This window comes from Bombus vancouverensis, chromosome 15 (assembly GCF_051014615.1).
Source record: "Bombus vancouverensis nearcticus chromosome 15, iyBomVanc1_principal, whole genome shotgun sequence".
Lineage (NCBI taxonomy): Eukaryota > Metazoa > Arthropoda > Insecta > Hymenoptera > Apidae > Bombus > Bombus vancouverensis.
This window is the reverse complement of record NC_134925.1, coordinates 6,204,583-6,232,558: the sequence shown is the minus strand read 5'-3', so window position 1 is coordinate 6,232,558 and position 27,976 is coordinate 6,204,583. Positions and strand designations below refer to the sequence as shown.

At 38.3% G+C, this 27,976-nt stretch overlaps 1 protein-coding gene across 6 annotated transcripts in view; it reads left to right on the top strand.

The window, feature by feature from the left end:
• Window positions 1-27,863, top strand: part of mub (poly(rC)-binding protein mub) — a 240,601-nt gene extending 212,738 nt beyond the window's left edge. For 5 of the 6 annotated variants that reach the window (XM_033335441.2, XM_033335440.2, XM_033335443.2 and 2 more), the window contains one exon: window positions 67-3,661. In XM_033335441.2, coding sequence (XP_033191332.1) covers window positions 67-445 — 379 coding nt within the window. In that variant the 3' untranslated portion in view covers window positions 446-3,661. Of the gene's footprint in view, window positions 1-66; window positions 3,662-7,244 lie in introns of those variants that run through there. The other variant, XM_033335444.2, reaches the window with a different exon arrangement.
• The last annotated feature ends 113 nt before the right edge of the window (window positions 27,864-27,976 follow it).

Here is a 27,976-nt window from a genome sequence, read left to right as displayed (position 1 = left end):
AAACTGTTTTTATACGAGAGGAACGTTCCCACCCTGACCTTTTTACATTTTGTGTCTTTTCCCCAGTGTTGAACTGCAGAAAGCTAACCTAGAGGCCCAAAATACCCAAACCCCTGGCAGCGGTACCACTCCCGGGGCATCCGGGGCCAGTGCTTCTCCCTCTACTACCACTACCACTGCCTCTCCCTTGGCCAGCGCCATTCCCTTGGCTCAGCTGCTAAGCAAGCCAGGCGCCCTCAACGCCCTATCTAGCCTCACCGCCCTCGGCGGACTCACGGAATTGCTAGGTGGCGCTGCTGGTGCGGCTGCATCCGCTCTTCCGGTCCAGACAACCGGCGTTCACCGGTCGCACAAGTTCACACCGAGGCTACGTAGCCCTGGCGCGCCCGGGCCCACCGAGAGCGGCAAATTCAAATCCGAGCGCACCAAGTATAACCCGTACTGAGCCACCGACCACGAAGAAACGAAGGAGAGACGCGAGATCAGGGAGATCGTTACACGTACACGCATTACTCATCACAACGACCATTACAGCCACGATTACCACCAATACCACAACCACCACGATCATACACACACGGAACACGAGATTTACATCGGAGAAAAGTGCGTACGGACGCCAGGGTAGCGCGAGTCCTGATCAAGACTTGGCTAAGGATCGGACCAACACGATAGTTTCAGAATGGACTACCAGCGATGATAGCGATGATGATGATGATGATGCGTGATGCAAATTCATAGGGTAAGACGCGCGACGACCGTGCCACTTGCGTCCTACAATTGCCGGTCACGGCATCGACCTTCGTGTTTTTCTGTCGTCTTTTTTTTTTATATATATACATATACATATATATACATAGTCTTTTCCTTTTTCCTTTCTTTTTTTTTTTTTTTTTTTTTTTTGTATACGATATAGAATGTACCGATCAATTTGTATTTCTATTTTTTGAAAGGGAAGGTTGAGAGATGGTTTAAAGGCGAGATCCGACGCTAAGTCTTCGGGCCTTTGCATCAAGCGCGACACGACCTCCGAATCTGACTTACTTTTAGCCTGAACGTATCACTTGCTCTGCGAAATGCGTGATTTTAACACGCTTTCCTTTCCGCGTTTTTACATTTTCTGTTTTATTGGATAACGGTATTTCATTTTCAGAGAATCATGATACATCGTATATAATACGGTGATGGTGAATTGACGTCGACTCGGAGGACGTGACCGCTTGTGCACCGTCGCGAAACAGCCTTTTTTACATATATATATATATGTATACATATATATAACATAATTACGATGAATTATATTAATTGATTAATGTCGGAAGCATAAAAGGCTCTTCTTAATAGCGTTAGGCGATTCCGATGTAATTTTTTCTTGTAGTTGTATAGCCCGACCACTTTTCAATTTTGAGAGAGAGAGAGAGAGCGAGAGCGAGAGAGAGAGCGCGAAATATGTCGTGCGTGTCGGAATTTTTAGTAGAGAAAGAAAATAAATAATGGAACAAAAAAGAGGTTGGAAACGACGTGTGCGACATTTATTAGATATTACTATGATTTCTTTTTTCTTCCTTTCTTTTTTTCTTTTTTTTCGATTATGTCTTTTACATCATTTACACGAGAGAATGTACCTACATGAGAGAAGAGTGTGAGAGAGTTGAATGAGAGGAAATGAGAAATGAGAAAAAGCGAAGCGTAATGACGTGTTCAGATACGCATTGTGTCCGTAATCATGTAACCGTGCTCTGAAATCAACGCCGGACACTTCATCCGGAAATAGAATATGGTCTATTGCGACAGCGCGAGAGAAGAAGAGGTTTAAAAAAAAAAAAGAGAGAGAGAAGAAAAGAACAAAATGAGAGAATAATGACAAGAGAGCTTATTCGTACCTCGACATGAGGTTTAAACGCCGCTTCTTCGAAACGATTAGGGTGAGCACAGACATATTGTACTCGCTAAATGCGAAAGAGACAGAGAGAAAGAAATAAAATATACGCAAGGTAATCAATCGATTTACAATAGTGGTCGTTTTATTGTAACGATAACGATGATAATTATATACGAATAAAGCAAAAACGTAATCATATTCACGAGGAACACGCTCCATTTCTATATGTATAGATATAAATATATATATATATATTATTAACATATGTATATAAATAATATATAAATGTATTATTGACATATGTATGTATATATAAATAATATATATATATATATTAATATACGGCAGATAGAGAAGAAAGTAACGATTCCCCCAGCGAGTTCAGATTAATTAGCGTTAATTAACATTTTAGATACGTATACACAACCTGTTCACACTTACACCACTGACATACACAGAAACGCGTACACAGAAACACAAGGATGAAAAATAGATGAAAAAGATCGTGTTTTATCGAAGAGAAAAGTCGCATTCGCCGCAGATCGATCAGTCTTTTCTTCTAGCTCGTCCCTCAAGAATGTAAAATGTAGAACGAAGATATAGCGACGAACGAAGAATGATATTTCAATAAAATATGAGTCGATCAAGATGGGAATATGAATCGAGTCGATCAATTTTGTTAGGTTGATAAGGGAGGATCGAAAAAGAAGTAAAGACACGGTGAATGGACGTCGATTTTTAATGACGATCGACTGCGTACGAGCTCCCAGATCAATGTTTGTGTGCTCAATTTCTAGTTCGTAGCGAGAGAAAGAGGAAGAGAGAGAGAGAGAGAGAGAGAAAATACGTTGCATAGATCAAGCGGATGTAGATTTATGACCGACGAGTGGTATAACGCTCGTGCACCGATTTTTGCCGCGATGTCGTGATCACGATAGATCAGATTCTTTGTTCTTTACGATGGTTCGAAGTTCCGTGCTACGATTTTGTCAACTTTTTTTATAATTTTTTATTTCTCGATTTATTGGATTTGCGAAGCCTCGTTTATTTTCATTCGTTTATATAATTAACCCTTTAAAGCTACATTTAAAGGTGACGCCGTCATATATAGAATGTTATTTTACAAAACGATTATTATGGAATTATTTTAGTTTAGATAATCGATAAAGTCAAGCGTTGTAAGCTTTTTATTATTATTCGTTATTAAGAGAAGAGATATCGAACGAAATTATTGAATCGAATAAATCGTGAACACGATCGCGCAGCTCGTAGTATAATAAATGATACTTCATATTGCGTTTGACATTCTGTACACCCATATGTAGTCTTGTCCCATATTACATACATATATTTGGTTCTCTCTTGGAGACAATAATGATTTCTCACGTTGGCGGCGATTTCCGTGAAAAATCGACCAGACAAAGATTCTGCAAGTGAGAAAAAGTGTGAAAGAGTGCGTGTGATAGGATAGAGTGAAAGAGAAACTAGCGTGAACGAGAGGAAAATAAGACGATGAAACTAAAGCGATCTTTTTCTTTTTCTTTCTCATCGTTAAGGCGAGAAGGGAGGTTTGACAAAATATATCAAGATTCAAAGAGTATACACACACAGGATTTTGTAGGTAATGTTAGTCTTCAACTGTATATTGGTCTCTTATAAACGATGTCGCAGAGCTTGTGTGCTTAACAAGACATTAGCTACCCTGTATCTCACCTTGTTAAATAAAGCTAGGCGTGTTTAATACAAAAAAAAAGAGATGAAATACTTTGTGAAAAATAAGCAATCTCGACGAAAATTGAACACACGAGAAAAAGAGATAATCAAATATCTCGGTATTCCTTAGAACGAGGTCTCGCAATGCACTATAGTTATTTTCAAACAGTTTGTCTTAGGATAATAATAAATTATTACCTTGTTGGATAATATTATATAATAGTAGCGGCAAATAATAATTATTATTGTATTATTAAAACGCTACTATTAGTCTTGTCACAATGAATTCTCTGCATTGGATGTGACAATGAAAAATGTGACACAGGTATGGTTAGCTGTAAATACGCGCTGTTCTGCGCGAGTTCCACCGTTATTTATACGTTCCCATCGATCCAGCCTCCCTGGAAGAAACTAATTCTGTAGTACTTTGCGCGACCACGTTTCTGGCTTCTGCTGTACTTTTATTGTTGCTACCTCCTTTTAGAAACCGGCCTCGTGTTTCGTGGAACGAGCGCCTCTGATCCGCGTCAAATCGAACGACGTGAAAACGAAAGAGAGTTGAATTTTAGAACGAGCGACAGCGGATTTCTCATTCGAAAAAAAAAAAAACATATAAAAAATGAATTTGTAATCGTAGCTTCTTTTTTGGCTATTCTTGTTACGTTGGTCCGTATGCAAGGGATGATGTGTGGATATATGCAGATATGTTAGAGAATTGATATTTTAATCCTTTGATATATTTGAGTATTTTTATTATTCTTAATGGTGAAGCATATAACAGTTTAATTTTGTGAACTGTGCGTCGTTACTGATGAACGTGAGATATATGAATATCGTTGGAGATTTTGTTGGAAAAAAGATGGACTAGGAGGACCAGAAATATCTTTGATATGTCATTGATGATCCACAATTTTATATCAAAACTTCACCTATAAATATAGAGTGCAATTTAAAGGTAAAGAAAGCTACGTATTGTCAAACCAATGCCGCTCGTTTGCACTGTTCAATTATCCTCGGTTTGTAGATCAATTCAACTTGTAACAATCATCGAACGAAAGCTGAGAGATATTCCATTGGAGTCGCTCTGCCCCGTATGAAAAATGTCTCTCAAATTCCTTTCTCGTTCGTCGATTTGATCTGGATCCAATCCTCGAAGGATCAAGGAGAGTAGCATCCGATCGACATAAAACAATCGATGGGGAAATATCACGGTGAACCATCGATATTTTGCCTATATTTTCATATTTTTTTTTTCTTTTTCTTTTTTACTGCAATCGCGAAACGACGATTAAAAGAGAAAAATGTTTAAGATTGTCGCGTGCCTCGTTCACGCAAATCTTCTGTTTGCAATCGATATAGATTGTAACCTATTGCCGCGTATAGCATACAAATCTCTATGTATAGCAAACACGATGCGCAGAATGTACATACATTATGTTATGTGTACATACGTGCATATTTATATTTCGAGAAAAAAGAAAAAAAAAAAGATACGTACCAAGAGTGGAGAGACTCTTACAGAAAGAGGTGTAGAGAAAAAGGGAGAGAGAGAGAGAGAGAAGATGTATCCATCCAAACAACTTGACCCAGGCTCCTGCCCGTTTTTGGTAAGCACCATCCGCTCCTTTGTAGTCCCGTTAATCGACACATACTCTTCTTCCCAATTTTTACGAACCGTATTTTCGGCAACTAGCGATCTTGTTCTTATTACTCTATTCGTTTCTTTGTTACTTCTTTCTTTATATATATTTTTTATCTGTTAATTAACCGGCTCTCTCGGATACCCGTTTCAAACATTTAACGTTCCGTTGTCTTTTTTTTTCTTCACCTGTGTATCTAGTTTCCATGTTTTCACTTTTTTCTTTGATTTTTTTCATTTTTTGTAATCTAACTCTTTATCGTGAAACAGACGATGATCGCGACCAACGGAGTTGCCAACCAGAACCGATTTTACCGACCAGATCATCCGAACCCCTCCGGGAATCATTCCACGCGAATGATTACTATCAATTCGATGCGCACCCTTTCATGCATGTTTCCGCTCGAACATTTTTCTGAGAACTGTACATTGCATCTGAGACCGCGTTAACTACGCTGTTATCGATACGCGGCGTTTGTGTGATCTCCCTTTCTATCCTTCTTTTTTTTTTTTATTTCTTTTTCATTTTTTTTTTTTTTTTTTTTTTTGATTTTAATGACGGTTCACGGAAGATGTTCGTGGAGACTGTGCATGCCGAGAGGGTGTAATCGAGAGCAATCTGTACCTCGATGTTCGAGGATCTTCTTCCGTAGATCTGTCGCATGTTACCTGAGGAGCGAGGGAGACGACGAAGCGCACTCGTTTGCAACTTTCGGGAAAATATAAAAATTTCGTTTGAAAGATATTTCTGCTATACGAAAGGAAATCAGGATTTTTTAAATTGAACTTGGATTATTATTTAGATTTCTGAAGGTTCGAGTTTTGTATTTTCGTTTCTGTGTTAATTCCTTGCAATAGTATTTTTTCTTCCCTCTTCTTTTTCCTTTTTTTTTTTTTTTTTTTACAGCAAATATTTTCGAGTACACAGTGTAATTATTCTGTGAAATATTAAAGACAGAGAAAGATTAATTGATTTGGAGGGAATAGCTACTTCTCGTAGATGATTATTTTTACACATATCGAGATATATTAAACAAGATAAACAGCATGCAATCGTCGGGGAAATATTTTCCACGGATATTAACAAGTTCGAAAATTTAAGTTAAATATAGGATCGTCTATTGATTTAATTATTTCACTGGTTTCGATTGCAAGTGGTGAATATGCTTGTTGATTGCTTTTCGCTGTTTGTGTAAGTATTGATCTTGTTTAATATATCCTGGAATGGAGAGCAAAACGAAAGAAAAAAGTTAAAAAAGATAATGGAACATAATTGTTTTTCTCAATATGTACATAGATATTTAAATATCTAAAATTCCACCAGACATAATCCTTGACTTAATTGCACATAATGATTCATCGGAACATAGCAGAAAGTATAAAAAGAAGTTAGAGAAGAGTGTTGATATTTCAAAAAGGACAAACTTAACAGAATCTGAAACAGTGGGATTCTTAGAGAAATTGTTGAAAAATGTACATTTTCTCGCACGATGTCTGTTGTCTTTTATAACACAATGTTATATCTTATACGATGAAATTCATACGAATCCGAGTGTTTTATAAAACGTTCGATATATAAACCAATTTGTTGTATTTCTGCTCCAAATCAATTTTTTCGAAGCTAATCACACGCGTGCACTCGATCAAGACATTTAATTAAATTCATTACTAACTTGATGTAACGTATATTACTTGCTCCTATCAAACAATTTTATAACTAGCCTTTCGTCAGCCCTTCGATGTAAAAACTATTCGAAACAACAAAAATCAATGAAAGTGCCCGACATGAACGAGAAACCTCCGAGTTAAATAAATCTTGTAACTTATTTCTGTCTACGTTTTTACTCTATCGTTGAGAAACGTTCCCCGAAAACGATCCAACAAAAGAAACCGAGCAAACGAGAGCGTTTGGTCGTGTCCACGGTCGGCTCGCGTGTATCGAGCCAAGGAATCGGCGCTGCTTCGCAAAGATCATATCCGGTCTGACAGACACGGCCAATTCTGTTTCAGGATATCACAGGAAACGACGGGACTGTCGATACCCGCGTACCACTTCATCCCGCCGGACCACATCGTTAAGTCGCCGATCCACTAAAAGTGGTGAGACACATACGTATGTCGTTGTCGTCGTCGAAAGGACGCGGGGCGTCACGACGCACGCGAAGCTGTCAATGGCATCTGGAGCTGGGCCACGCACTGTGTTCAACCAGCTTGCTAATCGACACACATTTTTAACACTCGTATTACACATACGTATACATGATACATATACACGATTATAAAGCACACACTTGGTTGAAAGAGGAACAAGAGCACACACGATACTACACAAATACACACACAGACACACGGTGAGCAAAAGGTGAACAACAAAAATGGAGCACATGGTCAGGATAGGAAAAAGAAAAGGGAGACTTGCATACACGTACACGCATACACATATAAATATTTATATAAACGTATACATATAGGTATACGTTATAAAAGCGATAAAAAGCAGAGAGTGGTAGGCGTGGGATACACGTCACGAGAGATTAGATACACGTTGTATGCATAAACACGTATACACACAGAGGTATAGAGACATATATATATATATATATACATACACGTACACTGACACACACATATACACACGTCGTACATGCATACGTGAGAATATTGTGCGCGCGCTCTCGACAAGAGAATCACAGAGGTGTACATAAGTGGCGAGAACACAGAGAGAAAAGGGATTAAATCGAGCACGCGCTTAATAATAATGGTATATAAAAAGAACAAAAAAAAAATGAAGAAAAAAAAATAAGAAGTATAATACATGCAAGTAGAGACGATGAAGGCACGCACGCGCGTACACGGTTATATGATATATATAAATATATATATATATATATATACTCGAGTGTACAAAACTGTACAAAAAGATATTTAAACGAACAAATGAAACAAAACAAGCATACAAACAAACTGAAAAAAAAAAGAAACAAATAATAACGATGCACGCCGCAGCCCGTCACACACACACGGTGGCTGCTGCCGATTGGTAAAGGGAACAAGCCAAAGATATGTTAGTTTTCATTTTTATATTTAAAAAAACGAGAGAAAAAAAAACAAAACGAGAATAGACGAGAGAGGCGGGAGAGAAATACTACGGCGGCCGAAAATCTCGGATCATCGGCATCTCGATGATTGGATCTTTGTTTCCGTGGGTGTCAGTTGTATAGTAAAAATATTGCTACCTTCGATCGGAGAAGGTAAAAACGTGCAATTTTGTATCGAAACAGCACCAGCTTAATTTCTGTTCGAAGTTGCGTCAATGTTACGTTCAATTATACAAATTTGTACAACAACTGTACGAACGATGTTACGTTGTGCTTCCAACTAGTTTTACTACAATTCGTAATTGAACCCAGAATGCATTAATCTTTAAAACGATACTCGATAATATAAATTATCTTCCAACTATTGTTTTGATTCTTCCATTGTTTGTAATTCTTAGAAGATTGTTAAATACGATTTAACAACGTAGTTAAAATACAAAATTTCAGCATTCTAGGCGAAATTAGAACGTAGAACCTAGAAAGCATTCTAGGCAATTTCGAACAAAAATTGGGTCTCGTTGGTGTCGTGCGATATAACGTTGCACAATTCGTAGCACCAATTGTGGAAGCAAAGGTCCGATAGCAGAAGGGGTAGTCTAATATTTTCGGTCAGCATAGTACGAGAGAATTATTATTATAATTATTATTAATCATGAATGTGTGAAGCAAAGACGCTGAATAACTATATAATATTATTAGGCCGGTTGTTAGCGTTTTTTCTATATTGCTGGCTATTCTAAGGAATGGAGACTGATGGGTTTCTTTTCACCCATTTAGCTAATTTAAAACGTGAAATCATCCCCGAACGGGATCACCAACTCTCTTTGGACAATTTCATAGAGATCTCATTTCTAGAGATTTATTATTTTCAAATTAATCTTCTTTAAGATTAGAACCATTGAAATCTCTAGTACGAAGATATCCAACAGGAATACTCCTCTTAGATTCTCGATCTAACAAAGTCTTCTTTGTCACTGATATCTTCATTTTTTCGGACGAACAAATCTCTCGCTAAATCTTTTTGTTTATAAGTGTCGATCAATCAATAGATTTCGTTAAAGACATATTGGTTTCGAGCGAATACTCGGAATATTCGTGGAGAGTAAGAGAATAATTGTTTAACAATTATATTTCCCAACTACAGATACCAGACAAAGGAAATAACTTTCAGATTTTATCAATCTTTTTAATAGTTCAACTTTTTATAAATTGCAATTTAGTTTCCTTCTTAAGGTATAGATAACTTGACGTTTCTTTTCTTCTCTTTTTTTTTTCCTGATCCTTCTTGGCTGGCGAATTTTATTTGTAAAGATGTAGTGGAGAAGATCGCTCTCCAGTAGAATCGAACGATCGTAATTAGACAGAGGAACTGCAGTAGAATCGGACGATCGTAATCGAACAAAGAAGCTACCACTCGGGATTTCTGCAAAGCTTTGAATTTATCATCGCACGATTCTCGATTGTTACTTTCTATGGCAATGGATTCTGTTGGTTTTCTCTGTCGATACAGACGAAGCAAGAAGGATCTTCGACTTGATAATTGATTAATTTCTCAGTAGATTCTCTTTTCCCCTTTCAATGAGGTCAACCATTCTTCAGGAGATTAGGTTCATCGATATATCAGAGTTCTTCGTCTCCTTTAGGTCTTAATGAAAATTTAAGAGAAAAGAAAGAGATATAAAATCGTTATTGAAGAACAATTTTGTTACGTTCGGTTTAAGTAAATAATATTAATTTGTCAGGTGGAGCTCCGATCAGTGTAGAAGCGAGACTCCGCCAATTACTCGATTTTTAATTGTTATCGTTGTTATACGTTACGATGTAACTTTTATTTTGCCGTCATCGCCATCCGTGACGATACTTTTTTTCAAGATGCTTAAAAAAGAGGACGTCAGAAAGTCTTCAGGGAATTTTTAAACAATTCGAAATCCATCAAATTAATGTAGCAAATACGGTTGTTTTATGAGAAATATTACTGTATTCGCGAGATTGTTGTTACTTTTACTAATTTATTAGTGGTCGTCATTAATAGAGATTTATATGGATAAATGTTGCATTGTTAAGATTCTGTTTATTTTTGTTACGAAAATATTTTGTTTCTCTTATTGTTAAATTCCAGTGTTTTTAACGTGGAGCTTCGAGTCATTGACGTACTATCAGATCGTACTGTTAGCGATAACATTCGAAAAAATGAGAACTATTAAATAGTTATTTGGCGATAACAAACGTGAAAAACTCTTCTTAATGGTTTTATCACCAAGTGGAGTGATAAATTTGATGTATCAGACATGGAAGAGTATAATTTTAAAATAGGTTCTTTAATTACGTTATGTTGTACTTTTTTCGCCATGATTTCAAACAATTGTAGATACTTTGAACATTATTTCTTTATTTATATGTAGAATATGTATGTCGTTCACGGAGGCATGATGTATTTGTTTTACAGTTCAATACTCAGAATTTCTCTGATCTCCAAGTGCAACACTCGACTTCTGTACGAACGACGAAAAGGGGAGAAGTTATATTCTTATTTCTTGTCTTTCGTCTCGAAAAGTGACCACGACCGTAGCTGGATGTCACGTCGAGTTCCTCTTTAAGAAACCTCGAAGCTTTCCTCGAAGCTTGGAACCGATGTCGAGTCCAGTGTGACGGATCTTCAAAAAGAAAAAACAGAAAAAAGAAAAAACACGCGTTCCGATCATCGTACCGAGAAAACTGGCGACGAAATTTTCAAAAAAAAAAAGAAAAAGAATAAAAAAATGAAGGAAAATACGTCGATATATGAGGATCGTTTATTAGAACGATCGAATCGACGGTGGCGCGCACTTCCGTTGAAGGAACAAAAATGAAATTATTACGTGGAGTATAAATAACGATATATTATATATATACATATAATATATATATATTTATTATACGATAAAAGAGGAAATGAAAAAAATAAACAGAATTAGAGGGGATAAAGTAGCGACGGAAAGGTGTGCGAGCTGAAAGCCTAGCTTCGATCAGGAGGCGTCTCCTTGTTCACCCTCTTCTTCATCTCTTCGCCCGCTATTCGCGCTGTTCTTCCATCATGTCGTTAGGTCTCCTTTTCTCCAGGTTTCCTCCGTGGAACCAGCTCCACTATCCGTAACTAAATCGTGCTTCTATAATTGAAAAGATTGAACGATAATCTATGAAAATGTCGACTTCCACTTAACTAGAGTATCCATTGTTTCAATGGAAAATGATTTGACTTTCATGCTGAATAATTTTAACCCTTGGGGCTGTCGCAAGGTAGATCTAAAATCCTAGGTATCCACCTTAAATTTGGAGATATTTTTTGTTTATAATTTTTAATATCATTCGTAAGTCAATATTATCGGCTGTCTTTAATCCTTTAATTTGTTGATATTTAAATTTTCAAACAAAATCTCGACTTCCGCAGGTTCGTCGTTTATCGTTCAAACTTCTCAATTCGCTTCGGCGACAGCTGGCGAACAAAATCGGACGTTTCTCGATTATTCTCTGTGTGTGTATTCGTTGCAGGGTAAATTCAGTGTCTTGTGAAATCGGCGAGCTATGAGAATGAGAAGGAGATACGAAAAGCAAGGAATGGAAAATTGATAATAAAACTCGCCGTCTTCTTGGTCTTTATCTTGGTTGTCGTTCGCATATATATCCAGGGTGATGTTAGCTCTCGAGGCGTGCAATATGTCTTAACATACGGTGCACGTACATAAGACACACGCATGCATATATAATACAAACGTGTCGTTTCGTTCGGTGTCCATTCTTTACACGATTATTTGTAACGATGCGTGCATTCGAAGTGACGTCGTCGAACGATCTACGCGCTGTTTCTCTGGTAATGATAATAGCCATGTCTTAAATCAACAGAGCGTAAGAATTATATCACAAATGATTGAATTGTCGGAATAACGACTTAATAAATTTTGTGGAAATAATGAAACATGAATAATTGATATCGTCACAGTATCTGTAAGTATTTACGTCAACCGATACGTACAATGATTTCTGATTTTGCTATTATATCACCCCCTTACGGGATATTAGTAATTGTATATTTAAATTCTGCGATGTAAAAATAACGGGTTTGCTTGATGAAACAAATGGCATTCGACAAGTAAATTGTATTAACTGCAATTTGTCTGATTATCTCGCCCGATGGAAAATTGTAAAATTTATAAAATCAAGCTTTGTAATCTACAACCTTATGGCTTATCAATTTGCTAATATTACTATCAGTTATTTAGTTATTGTGCAAGAGAACCAGAGATAAATATTTCTGTGTCTTTCGATCGGGTCGTTCGACGAAATCCTCAGCGAAATTCTCCATAGGATCGTCGGTGGAATCGATGAGATCCAACAAAATTTTCGATGAGATCGATGAATTCCGACAAAATTTTTGATGAAATCGATGGAATCTTCCAATGTGTGCCAAAGATTCGCGATCCGTACGAAATCATCGAGGAAGCTCGTCGTTGTTCTCGTTTGGAGCCGAACAAGATTTGCGCGCTCCGCCTCCCGCGGATACTTCAATGTTCTTCCTCGCCCTCTTGGCGTGTTTCCCTCACGAAATTCTCAATATTTTTTAAACGATTGTTCTTTCAAATCGCGTGCGTCGTTCGCGCTAGCTGTCTCTTGTTAATTTGTCAACTGAGAAGAAGATCGTTGGCCGTGTTGCCGCGAGAAACTTTACCGTTTCTGACAAAAAGAATTTCCTATTTGCCATCGCGTTTTCCTTTCTTCGTTTAAATGTCGAGGACGCGAGAAACGTGTGCAATACGGCGTCGCATAGCTTTACAGCGCTTGAAAGACTTTTTTTAGCTTATTTTCTTTTTTAGGTCGAAAGATTTTTTTAACTTGTTTTCTTTTTTAGATCGAAAGATTTTTTCTAGCTCGTAGCATTTCGATCGCTCAAAATTTGTATCTAGCGTTTCGTGATTTGATCTTGTAAATATTTATTGTTCGTGTCGTTGTATATATATTTATCGATTTACTCATTTCGTTCTTCTTGTTCATTAGAATGATACGTCATTTCATCGACTCGTTAATCAGATAAATGTTCGCGTCTCTATTTATTGTATAATTTTATTCGTTCTATTCTCATTGTCCTTTCTTTTCTTCCCCCCCCCCCCCCTCCCCATGACTACTGTCTTTAACCCTTCGCGTGACCAGCACGTGACAGTGAAACGTATAAGGAGAATACAAATTAGCGCGTTGAAACGAAATCCGTTAGCTCTTTCTTATATCGTAAATTAAGAAACGATTAACTTATTGTTAGGCGGTTAACGTATTATTTATAACATTGACATGGTTGCGACAGCGAAAAGACGATATTCGATCGTGCATCGGCGTTCTCGACGAAGCATTTCTCTCTTCTCTCACTACGATCAAGAGAGACCGCGTATGTTTTATGCATTCGTTACGTAAAATACGTAAGAGCACATAAAAATATAGAAAACAGCGAAAGTGAGATCACGATATTCGGAGAGTGAAAGAATTTGCATTATTCCGAATTTGATGAATTCGAATAAGCATCCACAGTCTGATAACAATAATCACTCGCACACATGTACACACTGAGGCCGCGACCAGGCAAAAAAGAAGGAAAAGAGCAACAGAAGAGAGAACAAAGTATAAAAGAGAAAAAAAGAAAATACAATAGCGACTTGCATCCTCCTCTGTATCTTCTCGTTGTCCTCTTCGTCTTCGCGATTCCGCGTGATTCTCTTCGCGTCCCGTTCCCTCGTCCACAACCCCTTTTTCGCCCTCTATCGTCGAACGTACGATAACGACGTACCGTGAAACGTTCAAAAGAGAAATCCACGAAGAAATGCGCGAAAAAACATTGGTGAGAAAATGGTGGGAAAAATTAGGGGCAAAGGTAAACAAAATATCGACATAGTTTGACGACCAGAAGGCAGCCTGTGCTGAATTAAAAGCAAAGATTCGGGACGAGGAGTCGTCAGATGAGAAATGTAAAGCAGGTTTCTGTAGCGAACAACTCGAGTAATAAACACGCGAATATTATATATGAATATATATATAGTATATCGAGACGAACAAAAGCTGAAGTGAAAAGAGGGAAAAAAGTTGGCGGCAGACGCTGTATGATTGTGTATATCAACAATAAATAATTGCTGTGATTAGAATCGATTATATTAGTAAGTAGTTAAGGACAATTTTTAAGGCACAGAGGTCGCAAAGAGAAGAACAAAAAAGCAGGAAAAACAAAACTGAATAAGAAGAGTGGTAGAGTGGGCGAATGGTTATTATACGATCATATCGTTCGTATTCGACGATGTCGCGTGAGTGTGCGTGTTCTCGCGAGTGTTGTGTGTAAATGAGAGTCAGAGTCTACGATGGAAGAATGAAAAATGCGAGGAAACAGTAATCGATTGGCTTGAATAGAAAGATCGTGCGCTAGAGTGATGGTAATGGGGGGAGGGGGGGGGGAAGGATGGAAAGAAAAAGGAAAATGATAAAAATCGCTAGAGAGGGTGGTATGTTTTCTTTTTTTTCTTTTCCCTCCTTCTTCGAAGGATCAAGTACGTGCGCGCGTGCGTGTAATCCTCCGCGATCACGATGATCCACGCGTTTCGAGGATCTATAGATCGGTGAATGCGGTGTCGTGTTTTGGAGGAAAGGACTAAGTAAGAGGCGATTGCCGCGCGCGTTTACGTAGAGAACTGCATGTACACAGGCATACTGTGATCTTTTCACTCGACTCGTCCTTTTAAATTCGATCCGACGATATCTTGTAATATCTTCGTTTATAATTTTATCATACGCCTTCCATCGATGAAATACCATTTCGGAGAAACGAGCGCAAATACGAATTTCTAATATGAAAGATTTCGCATTAATTAGAAATTTGTAACTTTACTTATCTTCCTTGTTACGTAATAAAGGTTTCTGTAGTTTTACATAAATATTACATAGATACATTTAATAAGCTTTCTGGTAGTGCACAAGCTATCGCTTTATTTGAGCATTGGGAAGTCTATTAGAAAACGTAATCGAGATTAATTAAAATTTTCACTCGATAATAGGAATTAGTGCTTCTAAAACGATACAATTGAGATTAATTTTAATATGCTCGGTGATTGTGTGTGTCCTCTTTTAGTTAGGTGTTTTTACTTAGAAGGCTGTGAGGAAAAAGGATTTATTCGAAATGTATGAATTTTTAATATACATTACTTAACTTTTATATATAGTATATTATAAATATGCTCAATGTAAAGTAATACCACACATTCGCTATATTTTAATATTCTTTGTACATGTCAATTTTATAGAGTATTTTGGATCACCTTTGAGAGTCTCAACTATTCTCTACAAGATATTTTCCGTTTATCGTAATCACACTTACGAAACGATTAATTTACATCTTTTAACTGAAATTCCAAACAGTGTCCGATCGGAAAGAAACGCAGAAACTAAATTCTACAGTTGATAATTCTATAAAAAATTAAACAATACCTTGCATGGAACGAGTCGAGTGAAAAGAGCAGCCCCGTCGCGATCAGAATGGGCGAGCGAGAGCTGTTTGTGTTCCAAACTGTCCCAATGATTTCGGATAGTCGATACTTTGCCCGAAGAACGATGATCACAGTTTCGATACTTCGTCGTTTCTTCTTAATCTCTCGTCGTATATTCTTTGATGCACGAAGTATCGTTCACGGTCCCATCGATCTTCGACCAAACCAAGAAACCAAAAAAAGAAGAAAAAAAACATAAAAAAAAGAGAAAGAAGAAATCTCATTTCACCAAACTCCGTTGATGGTTTCCAAAGTCGATCACTTACAAACGTCAAAGAGAGAATCGTTATTTCCTGTGTCATAATTTCTTTACACTAATTAGGAACCATCATCGAGGCTGATATACTTGAAAAGCATATCCGGTGACACATATGACTAGGCTACGAACTAATTAATCTCTCTTCTGCTCCGATAACAAGCAAACTCGTATATTTATTAGACGTGTGTATCGTCGAACGGAAAGTCTGTAGACTAATCGTACTAATTATTCGGGACGTCTCTATCTCGTAGCGTATACCTTCGAGTCAGACTAGTTTCGTAGCGTCTAGTAGCCGTTAAGAATATCGTCTATCGTAACTCGTAATCTTCTTGATCCACGGTGAAGAGGAGCCGCGTTTCTAGAGGGATCGATCGAACGAACAAACGCCAAAAAGGTGTCTTTTTGGTTGACCATTCTTGAGCGCCAATGATGGCTCGTGTAAAAATGGCTATCGTAGAACGAAAAGCGCAGAGAAGGAAGAAAGGAAAGAAAAATCATGGCACTCGGAGTAACTTGTACCTCTATAGAGAATCTCACAAACTCTTTCGATATGTCGATACCGATATATCGACGATATTCGTTTATAGATTATAGCAGAATTCGCGAGTTTCCATCAATCGGAATCTTTGCGAATCAGTGTTTACGTTGCGTTTGCGTTGCCGTATTAACGTGGAAAATTCAATTCCGTTTGAAAAATCTGCAGAGAACACGGCTAGCGCCAACTACGCTTTACTCGAATAAACCTTGGAAAACGAAAGATTTCTTCGAGTCGTTGGAAAAACGTGATCTCGATCGTTTGAAACTCGTGAATTTTCCAATGATCTGCAGCTGCGGAAAAAAAAGAATTGGACCATCTCGGCGTAGCTTCTCGCTGTATGAACCAACCAAGAACAATCAGACGATCGTCGAATGGTCTTTGTTTCGGTGTAGAACGAATCGTCGCACCTTCAACCACTTCCCGCCCCCCCCCCTTTTTCATGTCGGAATATTCGTACGCACGCGTGTACGCGTGATTTCCAGCTGAAATCCAAGTTGCGAGCAGCTTGTTATGCAGAGGGGAACAGATATATCGCGTGTCGGTCATTTTGTTTCTCAGAGAACAGAGAATTGTTTCGTGTATATGGAGAATATTAATCGTAGATTCGATCCCTTGATATTAGTCCTCCCTATTCGTCTCGTCATTTGCCCTCGAATGAAATTTATTCGAAGAAAAGCGAGGACGTTGCGCGCGTCAACTTCGATAGGAACGCGTTCGTAACGTTGTGGCGTAGAGCAATCTGTTAGTGCAGGGGCCTTATCCTTACTGCGCGGGCACTGACCGGAAATCGTCGCTGGACCACGCGACGCCATTGCCTTTCAATCTGGAGCTGTTGAACACGTTTGCGCCGCTCATCGAATTCTTATTGTTCGTAACAGAGATAGAGTTTCTCGTACGAAATTATGTTGTACGTATTTCTACGTTGTGGAATTTTACGATGAAATTGCAGATTTTGCAGTTTAGAAACACGCGCTTGACATTAATTTTATCCGTTGCGTGTGTGGATTATTTTCGAGACTTCGCGTGTATATTTGTTAACTTTTGTCTCGTGTTTGAGTCGACGCTGAATGCACGTAAAAGCATAGACCGAGACACGAGACTTAGAGAGCGGGCGTGTTAACAAGAACTTGGTTTCAAAGCGAAATTTCTGCCCGAGCTGGCGTATCTTCTGCGACGTAAGTTGTTTGAAAGAATCGGAGGATCGGATTTACGAATGTCGATGTTTGCAGAAAGCGTGAAAATAATTGGCAATGATTTGAATAAAAAATTTATGCGGAGGATAGAAATATTTTCGATAGAGTTTTCGAAGAGAGATAAGGTGATAAGAAGATAGAATTAAAAATTGCGTTGTATCTGGATTTTTGTAGTTTTTGTAGTATAATTACCGTAAGGTTGCTTTGTATTAGAAATTTTAGTAGACAAAGACGAAAATAATCGAAGAATGATAATAATTTGGAGAGTACTTTGCGAAAAATGTAGTTACACTTCGTGCGATAAAAAGTCGGACAAAAACGAAGAACAGGGTTATTGTGACTAAGAAAAACCACAATAAATCGTTCGAATAATAGTAGAACAAATATGCGATATTTTTTACTCAACGATCGAACTTTCCACTTTGCACGATTCTTAATGATCGTGTGTTCCATTGATTCGTTATTTTTTTAAATATAACAAAGATTACCGTGAAGGTATTTCAACAACGCTCAAGCCGATCGAGAGCTAACGCCTTGATACAACCAGACAGTATTATCGGATCTTTTCGTGTCCTTTCCTAAAGACAAGTTAAGCGACTAATATACATTATAGAGTAAGCATAGAGTCGATACTTTTTGAGATACTTTAATCCCACATATCACGAAACGTAAGAGAAGGAATATCGGGTTTGCTCAATCTTAACTAGAGGTACATTCGATCATTTCTAGAAGTAAAACGAGCTATTTCTTTCGGAATTGAGTATTATTTCTCGAACGATCCTATGATCGTTTGAAAATTCGGTCCATCGTGGAATGTAATAATCGTAGCAACGGTGAAAAAACAAATCAGGTTACTAGAATCACAAAACTGATGACTCAACGTCTCAAATAATCTACAATCCGACGTTTCAATTAAAAAATTCCAATTAAGAACGCTGGAACTGCGATTCGAGGGGTCGACAACAAAGATGAAAAGGGTTCGCAGAGCGAGAGGAAGTGATTGGAGGGTTGAAATTTCCGGTCGATCGAGCGTGGATCGGCGCGTTTAGAAGAGGATGGAGGCGCGTGGTCCACGACGATCCGTGTCGGTCGCCCAACCTTAACCGTAACGCAAGGCAATCAGCTAAGAAATAACTTAGTTTTTATAGGATATTGAAGCGCACGCGCCCTACTTCCGGCGGGGCGCGGAATTAAGGGCAAGAAGAACAAAAGAGAAAAAAAAAGAGAGTAAAGTATAAAAAAAAAGGACCTTTTAGTTCTCTCGTCTGAAGGGCGCGTGGAGAAATAAAAGAAGAGAAAAGACTCGAGCGCGATTTTGGACGGCCGCGCGAAGATTCTCAACGGCATATTTTTCTGTAACGATTAAGCAAAAGAGTAAAAAAAAAAAGACAAAAAGAAACACGAGAGAAAGAGAAAGGGAGAGAAAAAGAGAGAGACTGTGTGCGTGTGTGCGGATGTGTGCTTGTATGCGTGCGTGTGCGCGTGTGTGTTTGCGTGTGTGTGCGTGTGTGAAAGAAACGAAGGAGAGACGAACGGGTATTCACGAAGGGAAAACGGTACATAATGAACGAAACGAGGAATCGGGAAGAGTACGCGGAAAATGGAAAAGAGAGAGGGAGAGAGTGGCACACTTGGAATAATCGAATCGCAGAGATACATGGATGCGCGCAAGATATATGTGTAATTGTTTTCCTTTAGACGTGTGCCAAAAAATAAAAAGAATGGAGCGAAATGAAATATGAAAGAGAAGGAGAATATATATGGAGATCGTGAGGATTGTTTGGCGAGCGACTCAAACCGTGTGCCAAGCTTAGATGAAAAGAAACAAAATGAAAAAAAAAAAAAAGGAAATAATCGCGGACTGATTAATTACGTGTGCCAAATCGTCGTTGCACAGACACATACGTACGTACGTACATGTATACACACGCGTACATATAGAGGCATACACGTACGTACAATTATTATCGTACCCGCTGCAGCTGTTCTCGAGTAGCGAGCTCTTTGCCTGCCGATTTTTCGTGTTCCCTTTCGTTCGCGTACTTAGAGAGAACCAGCCGTGTCTCCGTGCTTCTTTGTTCGCGCCGTAGAATAATTCCTCGGTCCGTTTATGGATGGATGGATCCTGTTTATAGATATTATATTCGTAGATTGTTTTTTCTATACGTTACGTACGCGAGAGGGTAGTCGATTTTTGTACGAAGATATCGGGATAGGATTGTACGGTATATAGTGGCTTCGCCGGAGTATAAGACAGGAAAAATCGGCATCGAGCGAGGGAAGGAATATTCGATCGGTTGCGACCAGTGAATTGTCCGTTTTCTAGGATTTTATCAAATCTCTTTTAATACTCTTTCGAAACATTAAGAACGTTCGTAGTGAGATATACAAGAAAGAGATTATAGCGCGTCGACTATAATATTATTTGATTTGAACTTTCGAGAATCTCTAAATGACTGAACAATATAGTAGGACTTGTGCCAAACCATCTTGTTTCTCTACTTTACATATAATCTACTTTAATCGTTAAGTCTTTAACAATTGAGTCTTCCTTACGCGATTTAGAGTAGACGTTTGGGACAGGCTGTTGTTCGACAAATTAAACTACGTTCCATAAGAAGAGATACAATCATTACAGTCTGTCGGAAATTAGCTTGATTAGATCGATACAATAATTAACTTCTCGCTATGTTAAAGCTTCATTTAAGAGCAAGCGAAACGTAATAACGAAGAATGTTTTAATTCTCCTAAGTAGAATAGATAAATAAGTAAGCGATTACAGAATTAAAATAAACGTAGACGTATGATACACGAGGGATTACAATTTTATCTTTGATATAATATAAGGGAGGAAGGTGAAAGGACGTTTCATCGGTTGCAACCGATCAAATGGAAGTGGAAAATGAACGTTTTCAACGGCAGTTCAAATCATACGTAAATTAAGAATGCGGCCCACGAAACGGGGGCCCAAAAGACAGGGATTATGTAAAAAAAGAAAATACGATAATACGAACTTCTAACGTTGGGAGCTTTAATTGTTTGCATCGATATTCGCGATCCATTCGAAAGATCGTCTCGCGTTATCTAACGTTGATAACGGGGTAACACGTTTCCGTTACACGAACCAAGCAAACTTAGTATACATCTTCCCGTTCGTGTGATTTCCACCATCCCCTGCTGTCCGTTCCTGCTTTTTCATCCTCGTCTTCTTCGATGACTGTGAGTGAGAATTCGCGTTAACAGAACGATCGATAAATATCCAGTTGCTCGATGATCCACGATCTAATAAAAGAAATAATTTCCGAGTAAGGAGCAAAAGTCTGATTAATAATCATAACGAAATATGTTTTTAAACGTACCATCGTATCTCATCGCATATCAATTTTAGATATATAGGAATTGAAGTCGCGAATATTTTATAAGATATAGGGACTCACCTAGGTCTGTATGTTCTTCGACGCAAGATCATCGAGCGTCGAGGATAGTAAATATTATTGCAAAATTCCCTCTGAACGGAACAAGTCAAGACTCTCGTAAGAAGAACAATAATAACAAACACCAGCCTTTTCGAAAATGGCAAAATTCCTGCGACCTTCGTAATTTGACTTGAATAACGCGGGTCAAAATTATTTTTCCAACTAGGATTAGGAGATAGTAACATTTTCAATAATATTCGTCTATTTCAAAGCGAAACTTCGTCGCTCGAAAGGTTTAACGAATCACGCGAAAGATTAGCAACTCGCTGAGAATCGTCGTCGTGGATCATTTTGGAGCAACGCAAAATGGAATTAGAGCTCGTGCCAACACTTTGAGCGATCGTGTCCGGAGATGCATCGAAGGAGAAGCGCTCTGCACGAAAAAGCGAACCAGAAAGCACATCGATGAGAGAAGAAAGAAATATATGTATAAATACACGAAAAAGGCGTTCCCTGTTTCCTTTGCACATCACACCCGCACCCAGCGATATGGATGATCCGCGTTGTTAATGACCATTCTTCAAGCTGATTCCTTCTCTTCCTTCATGTTCGACGCCTTTTCCTTTTTATCTTCCTCGGCCGATATCGACTTATGTTAGAAAGCCTTTACGAAAACAGGGTCATACAAATACTTACGTGTAATACGAGTATTTTAAATTTTTTAATCGCGGTTAAAGTGACAAGAACAAAAAGGAGGTTAAGAAAAAAAAAGTAAAAAAAGAGATGAAAATGAAAAAAAAAAAAGGTAACAAAAAGCGATGAGTTAGAAAGAAGAAACAGAGAAGCAAACGTAGTAGTGTGCAATGTATAACAATATGAACAAACTAAATAAGAGACGTAAACAAAAGAAACAAAAAATGGTGAATAAAAATTTTTACAAAAAAAAAAAAAGGAGCTGAGAATGTGTGCGTGTGCGTGTGTGTCTGCGTGCATGTATGTTGGGAGAGATTGATCGAGCGAAAGAGATAAAGCGAGGGATGCAGTGCCACGAAAGGGAAATGCGTAAAGAGAAAATGTCGCGTTTGCGTCTTTCAAAGCGTTTTCGTTGGATAAAAGAACGAAGCGTCGCTTTTTATAACGTGTTGCTGCGAAGATATATATGTATGTATATGTGCGCATAGAGCTGCATACTGTATCGCATGTGCAGGTGCAAACTAGCGAGGTCTGCGAGCACAGGGAATAAGATGAACGTGAACACCGTACTTGATCGCGGTATCTATTCGTCGAACGATCGATCACGGTAGCCCGACCGGATCCTCGTCGATTCATCGGCTCTGTTCAACGTGTTAAGCTTCTGGGTCAATCTTCCGTGTACGGGCCTTTAATTTGTCTTCCTTTCATTGGTATTACCTTGGTGACGTTGTACGTAAACGTTGAGCTCGGCAATATCGTAGCGGTGTAGAATAGATGGAAGACAAGGTAGTGTAACAACTTGAAAACCATGATTTGGGTAATGTAAAACGTTCGATTACTAATTCTCTGAATCAATCGTTTGATAGAATGCACAGGATCGAGAACGTTGAATTGTTAATTGGAAATGAATTCAGCAATCGAGGGTTTGATCGTGCCGCGATCGATCGAGGACTACGTAATTCCAGGGTAACGTTTTATAAAATCCTCCGATGCACGCGATATTCGTACGAAAAGGGGAGACAGGCGTACAGAGAAATAAATACGTACATTAGAGATGCATGGATACGAATCGTAAAACGGTATACGGTCGAATTTACGCGAAGGGGAGATTTTCTTTAGGAGTGTAAAGATAACGCGAGCAAGCATGGGGGAGAACGAAGTAAGACACACGTGCTGTAAGTAGACAGTGCATACGGTGCCACGCAAGAGTAGTGTGTCTTGAAAATGATAGACGGTTGCTAGCAATCGCCGTCGCGCCAGCGAACACGAAAATTAGCTGAAGCAAGACGAAAATACGTAGGACAGATGCACGAACGAGATACTCGTGAAATTATGTGCAACTTGAAAACACACTTTCACGGCTACTATTCTTGTCCTGGCAGCGTACATACGTATATATACATATAGGCGTATATGTATATATAAATGATATACAATTACTGTAAGCATATAAGAGATATAATTTATATAGCTGTATTCTACGTCATCAGTACATGTAGGACAGGCTTGCGAGTGTTCACATGTGATCGTCTCAGCCGGCGTGAGAGTGCTTTAAAATCTAGAGACTGCGTGAGTGAGAGAGATACAATATATAAATATATATAAATATTAAAAAGAAAAAAAGGTATATATAATAAATAGTTAGATACAGAAAGAGGGAGAGAGAAAGAGAGAGAAAAATACACTATACCTTGTAGTCGACGTTACATATCTTTGCAACTCATTCGTTAGAGAGCAGAATTTGTCTGTTAGGCGGATTCAGCGACGCCCAGCGAGCTATAATATGTGTCTGTTTAATCCACGGCAAGACCAATATCGCGCGATTCAAACAATCCAATCTTAGAAAAGGCGTCGCTGGTCGACTGTGCGATCGATCACGGTGATCCTCGCGGGTAGCAGACCCGTGAATGTGACGCACAGACGACTCAGACCTGGCCCAAAAGTCAGTCTACATATCAGACTCTATATAGTTAGCATCAGGTCCCCTTCTCAGATTACGATGATTTTTACTCCGAGTATAAATTTCTGGTGTATTTTTTACGATTCATGTGGCTCTGCCTTCCATTCGTCATCAGAGATTTTTCCTATCGAGTCTCAGATTTATCGCACGATACGGTGAAACCTTCTGAAACGTGAGAAGAACGAGTCGGTGAATCATAGTTTATCGAACTTTAAATCCATCGATCTCTCCCCCCTGAAAATGTCATGATGTGCTCACCTTTTTCCCATGGTGATTTCGAGTCGACCAGCTCTCCTCGAGTGATCCAGGTCGAACATAGTCATCGATAGCCCTCCCTAAGTCGCCAGATCTTCGTCTGGGTCTTTCCTCCTTCCCCTGAAGAAAAACAAGCTACATCCTAGATCTAGAAGAACTATTCGTATCGTCAGTAACTGCTACTCTATTTACCAATGCTACCTAACTGTAACCGGCATTAATACCGCTACTGTATCGCCCCGTTATCCAGCTGTTCCGCGAACGAAATCGTAAATTGTTCCATTTCTCTTGTCGATCGTTAGTTTTAACGAGCCCGCGTGAAATTCACGTCCTCGAAACAGGTGTAACGAGAGGCTAGACTCTTTCGAAAGGACATAATCGTCGATTCTTTTTCTCGTGGGAAGGTCAAGACAGAAATTCGATTTCGTTGCGCGATCATCGTCGCGTGTTTCTTCATCTCATTCCTTCGGTTTCTTGTCTTGATTCCTGGCATCATCCGCGTTGAGAGAAAATTGTGGCTTCTATCCTTTCGGAAAGCGGTATGAATTTCTCATTCGGTACATTGCTCGAGAATCGAGACGTATCGAGAAGTATCTTTATGATTTTCGGTGATACCGTGAGTATCGTTCGAAAACGAAAGTTGGTTGTTTCGAAGCGTTTCGGATAACTAACAAGTTTCCCGAGGTTTTACTATATCATTTTGATTAGCAATCGATAATATAGTAGTTAATAATTAACTCTTGAGGAATTGAGAAATTATAATTTTTATAAGAAGAGAGAGACAATACATTATACAATAGAATGATAATAAAAAGTGTACAATTTTATGTACAAATGTGAAGTAGCAGAATAAGTGCTGAAATTGGCGTTTAGAGTTTCCATGATAGTATTCGTAAAAAGATATAGCGTTTAAAGTTTTATAGGGTGGTATTCCAAAAGTAGTAGCGTAGAATTATTATCGTGGCTTTAAAGCTTCGTTTTTTCTTTTTTTTTTTTTCTTTTGCAAAACAAGCCTAGTTAAAAAGGAAGGCTAATAGTGATAAAACCTCGAAAAATAAAGATCTCATAATATTAATCGTAATACATCTTCGAAACAATCATATCTCCTATCGATTGTATTACGTGAGTATTTTGTATCTATTCAGCTTGTATCTTTTCGATAATTGTATTTGTATGGTGTCTACAGTTTTCTCTCAGCCCTGTCTCCATTTCTATGTCCGTTCATCGTCGAACCTCTCAAAACTCGAAAGCTATTCTGTAGAAGTCGTAAAATTGTATTGTGATAACCGTAAGACATGCAACCGGTGGAAGTAAACTGAGAATAAACGGAATTCGGGAAGCAAGCTTTTTGAAATATCGATCGTTAAATATATTCATTGATCAGACTCGTTTGATTGATACGGTTATGTATATCCTTCCACCTAGCGAACTGAACTCGAAAGCAATGCTCTCTCATAGCAATCTGTGTTGTTACGTATTAGTGTCATGATTTTACGTAAATACAACGCGTTTTTACGTAAATTATATGTTGTTGATTAGTTGCTATACGTAGAAGAACGAACATTCATCGTGCGACTTCCTGCGAGTTATTCTTAACCCTTTCGCTACAGTTATCTAGCGTTTCTCTTCGATTATACTTATGTGGTAGATGATGTAATTAAACGTATACGATAAATAGTTTTATTTAGACGATTTTATTTACAAGAAGAGGTTTCTTACCTTTCGCTCACAAAATATACGCATATATTTTAATAACTTCTCTTTAATGATAACATTGATTTTTGCACAAATGATATTTCATCTTTTGCGCAAAAACATTGAACGACCATAATCGCCTGCAATATACGAAAGTCTCTTTGTGACGAGTGGCCATGGTCGTCCGTAGTGACGAAAGGGTTAAGTGTTTTACATGTTCAACTATAAGAGAAAAAGCAGACTGTGCATCAAGAGAAGAGAATGTACAATGTACAGCTACAGAAGCACGTGTTAATTTTTCACGATGATTTTCGTTCTGTTAACCTCTCTTTACTTTTCTTTCAACAAGCTTCAGTTGCTCAAAAAATTCCCTCTCCACCACTATGGAGAATGTTTCTTGTTGACACGATAATCGAAACATTTGCCGATTGATTCGTATTTTAGTTTAGAAGCGTGATAAGATCAAACTTCCATACACAGACACACGTAAGAGGATTTTATGTTTTATCTCGGCGAACGGTGGTTTATCTGATTTCCCTGCGGGAGATAGAATCCGTGTGTTTGAATCACGAGCATTGTATACGTGCGCGAACTTTTAGTGCCGTTTTTATTACACCAGGCAGCCCAAGCAAAAGCAGTCGATAAAACGACGACGGTTTTTCCCGCGTAAAATCGTCACGTGACTCTATTGTGTTTCGCGTTACCGTTCTCTACCTTCTTCAACACTGTTCGGTCATGTAAGCGATTGTACATAATATATAAAACGTGCGCACGCGAACTGTAATTTATCATCAGTGTTAAAAAGAAAAAAAAAAAGAAAAAACTCGAGTATCAACTAGGACTGTCGAGCGATGAATTGCTCGTTGCGACAGGATATACTTGCGGAATATATAATACACGTATTATAACGTATACAATATAATATGTATATTATGTATGGTATACAGGGATATATAGCCCGCACAGTTAACCACGACCAAAAAGTGCCGAAACATTGGCGAGAAATCGAGGACGAACGGGGAAAAAGAAATGTAATGCAAAAGAGAAGCCTAGATATATTATTACGGATCGTGCACGCACGATCGATAACATCGGATTCTACGATCACGCGTACGCGATGCATGAGCATACATACACACGCGCGCGTAACATACACATGTATAAACGGTACTCATGTACGCGTACACACGATGAATATGCATATACATAAGAAGAAAAGAGAAAAAAAAAGGAGAAGGATGAAAAAAACACGACAGTTTTCGTATCACTACAGCAGCAGCTGCACCTCTTTTTTGATTCTCACACACGCACTCACACGATTTTGAATCAAACATTCTTTTTTAGCGGTCAGAGAGAGGGATCGCGGATTTACCAACACTGGAATAGAGATTTAATGTTTGTAAGGGCAATAACGATTGTAAATTTTTCGAGTACACTGTATTTGAATGTGTAAGTTGCATAAAAAAGACAGATTTTTTAGATATTGCACTATAATATTTATTATTCTAAGATAAACGAGACAGGGTCGCGATTCGCCGCGCTCGCGATACCTCGATACCTACTCAGAACCCTCTCCCCCACCTTTTAAGCCTTTTAGGCGGCCTCGATCGCATCGAGAATCGATGCCCGGGATCAACAGCGACGAACTATCGATCGCTTCCGCGATAATTTAGTTTCCAAGCCTGCACGCGAAAATTGTTCCGTGCGAGATTAATGTAATTTCTTCAGTCGCGATCGACGCCGAATCGCAAGCGCGGCCACTTCGCGACGATCATGAATTAATATTAATTAATAAAGAGGCAAAGCGAATGCATTGTTCTTTCCAATAAAAGAAGAAGCAAGATTTTTAGTGTTTACACTACAATTGATAAACGATTCTATTATTACATAATATTATATTAATAACAATATTATTACTGTAATGTTTGTTTTTGGTTATTAAAGTGTGTATATAGCAATATATTCTAGAAATGGTCTCTCTTGTCGAATCTATTATACACCTTCCAAAAACGTTTTTTTCTTGTAATAAAACTAGTAGCTGTTCTTAACAATTTTGTTATGTTTTCTATACTTCCTCTTATGTTATTT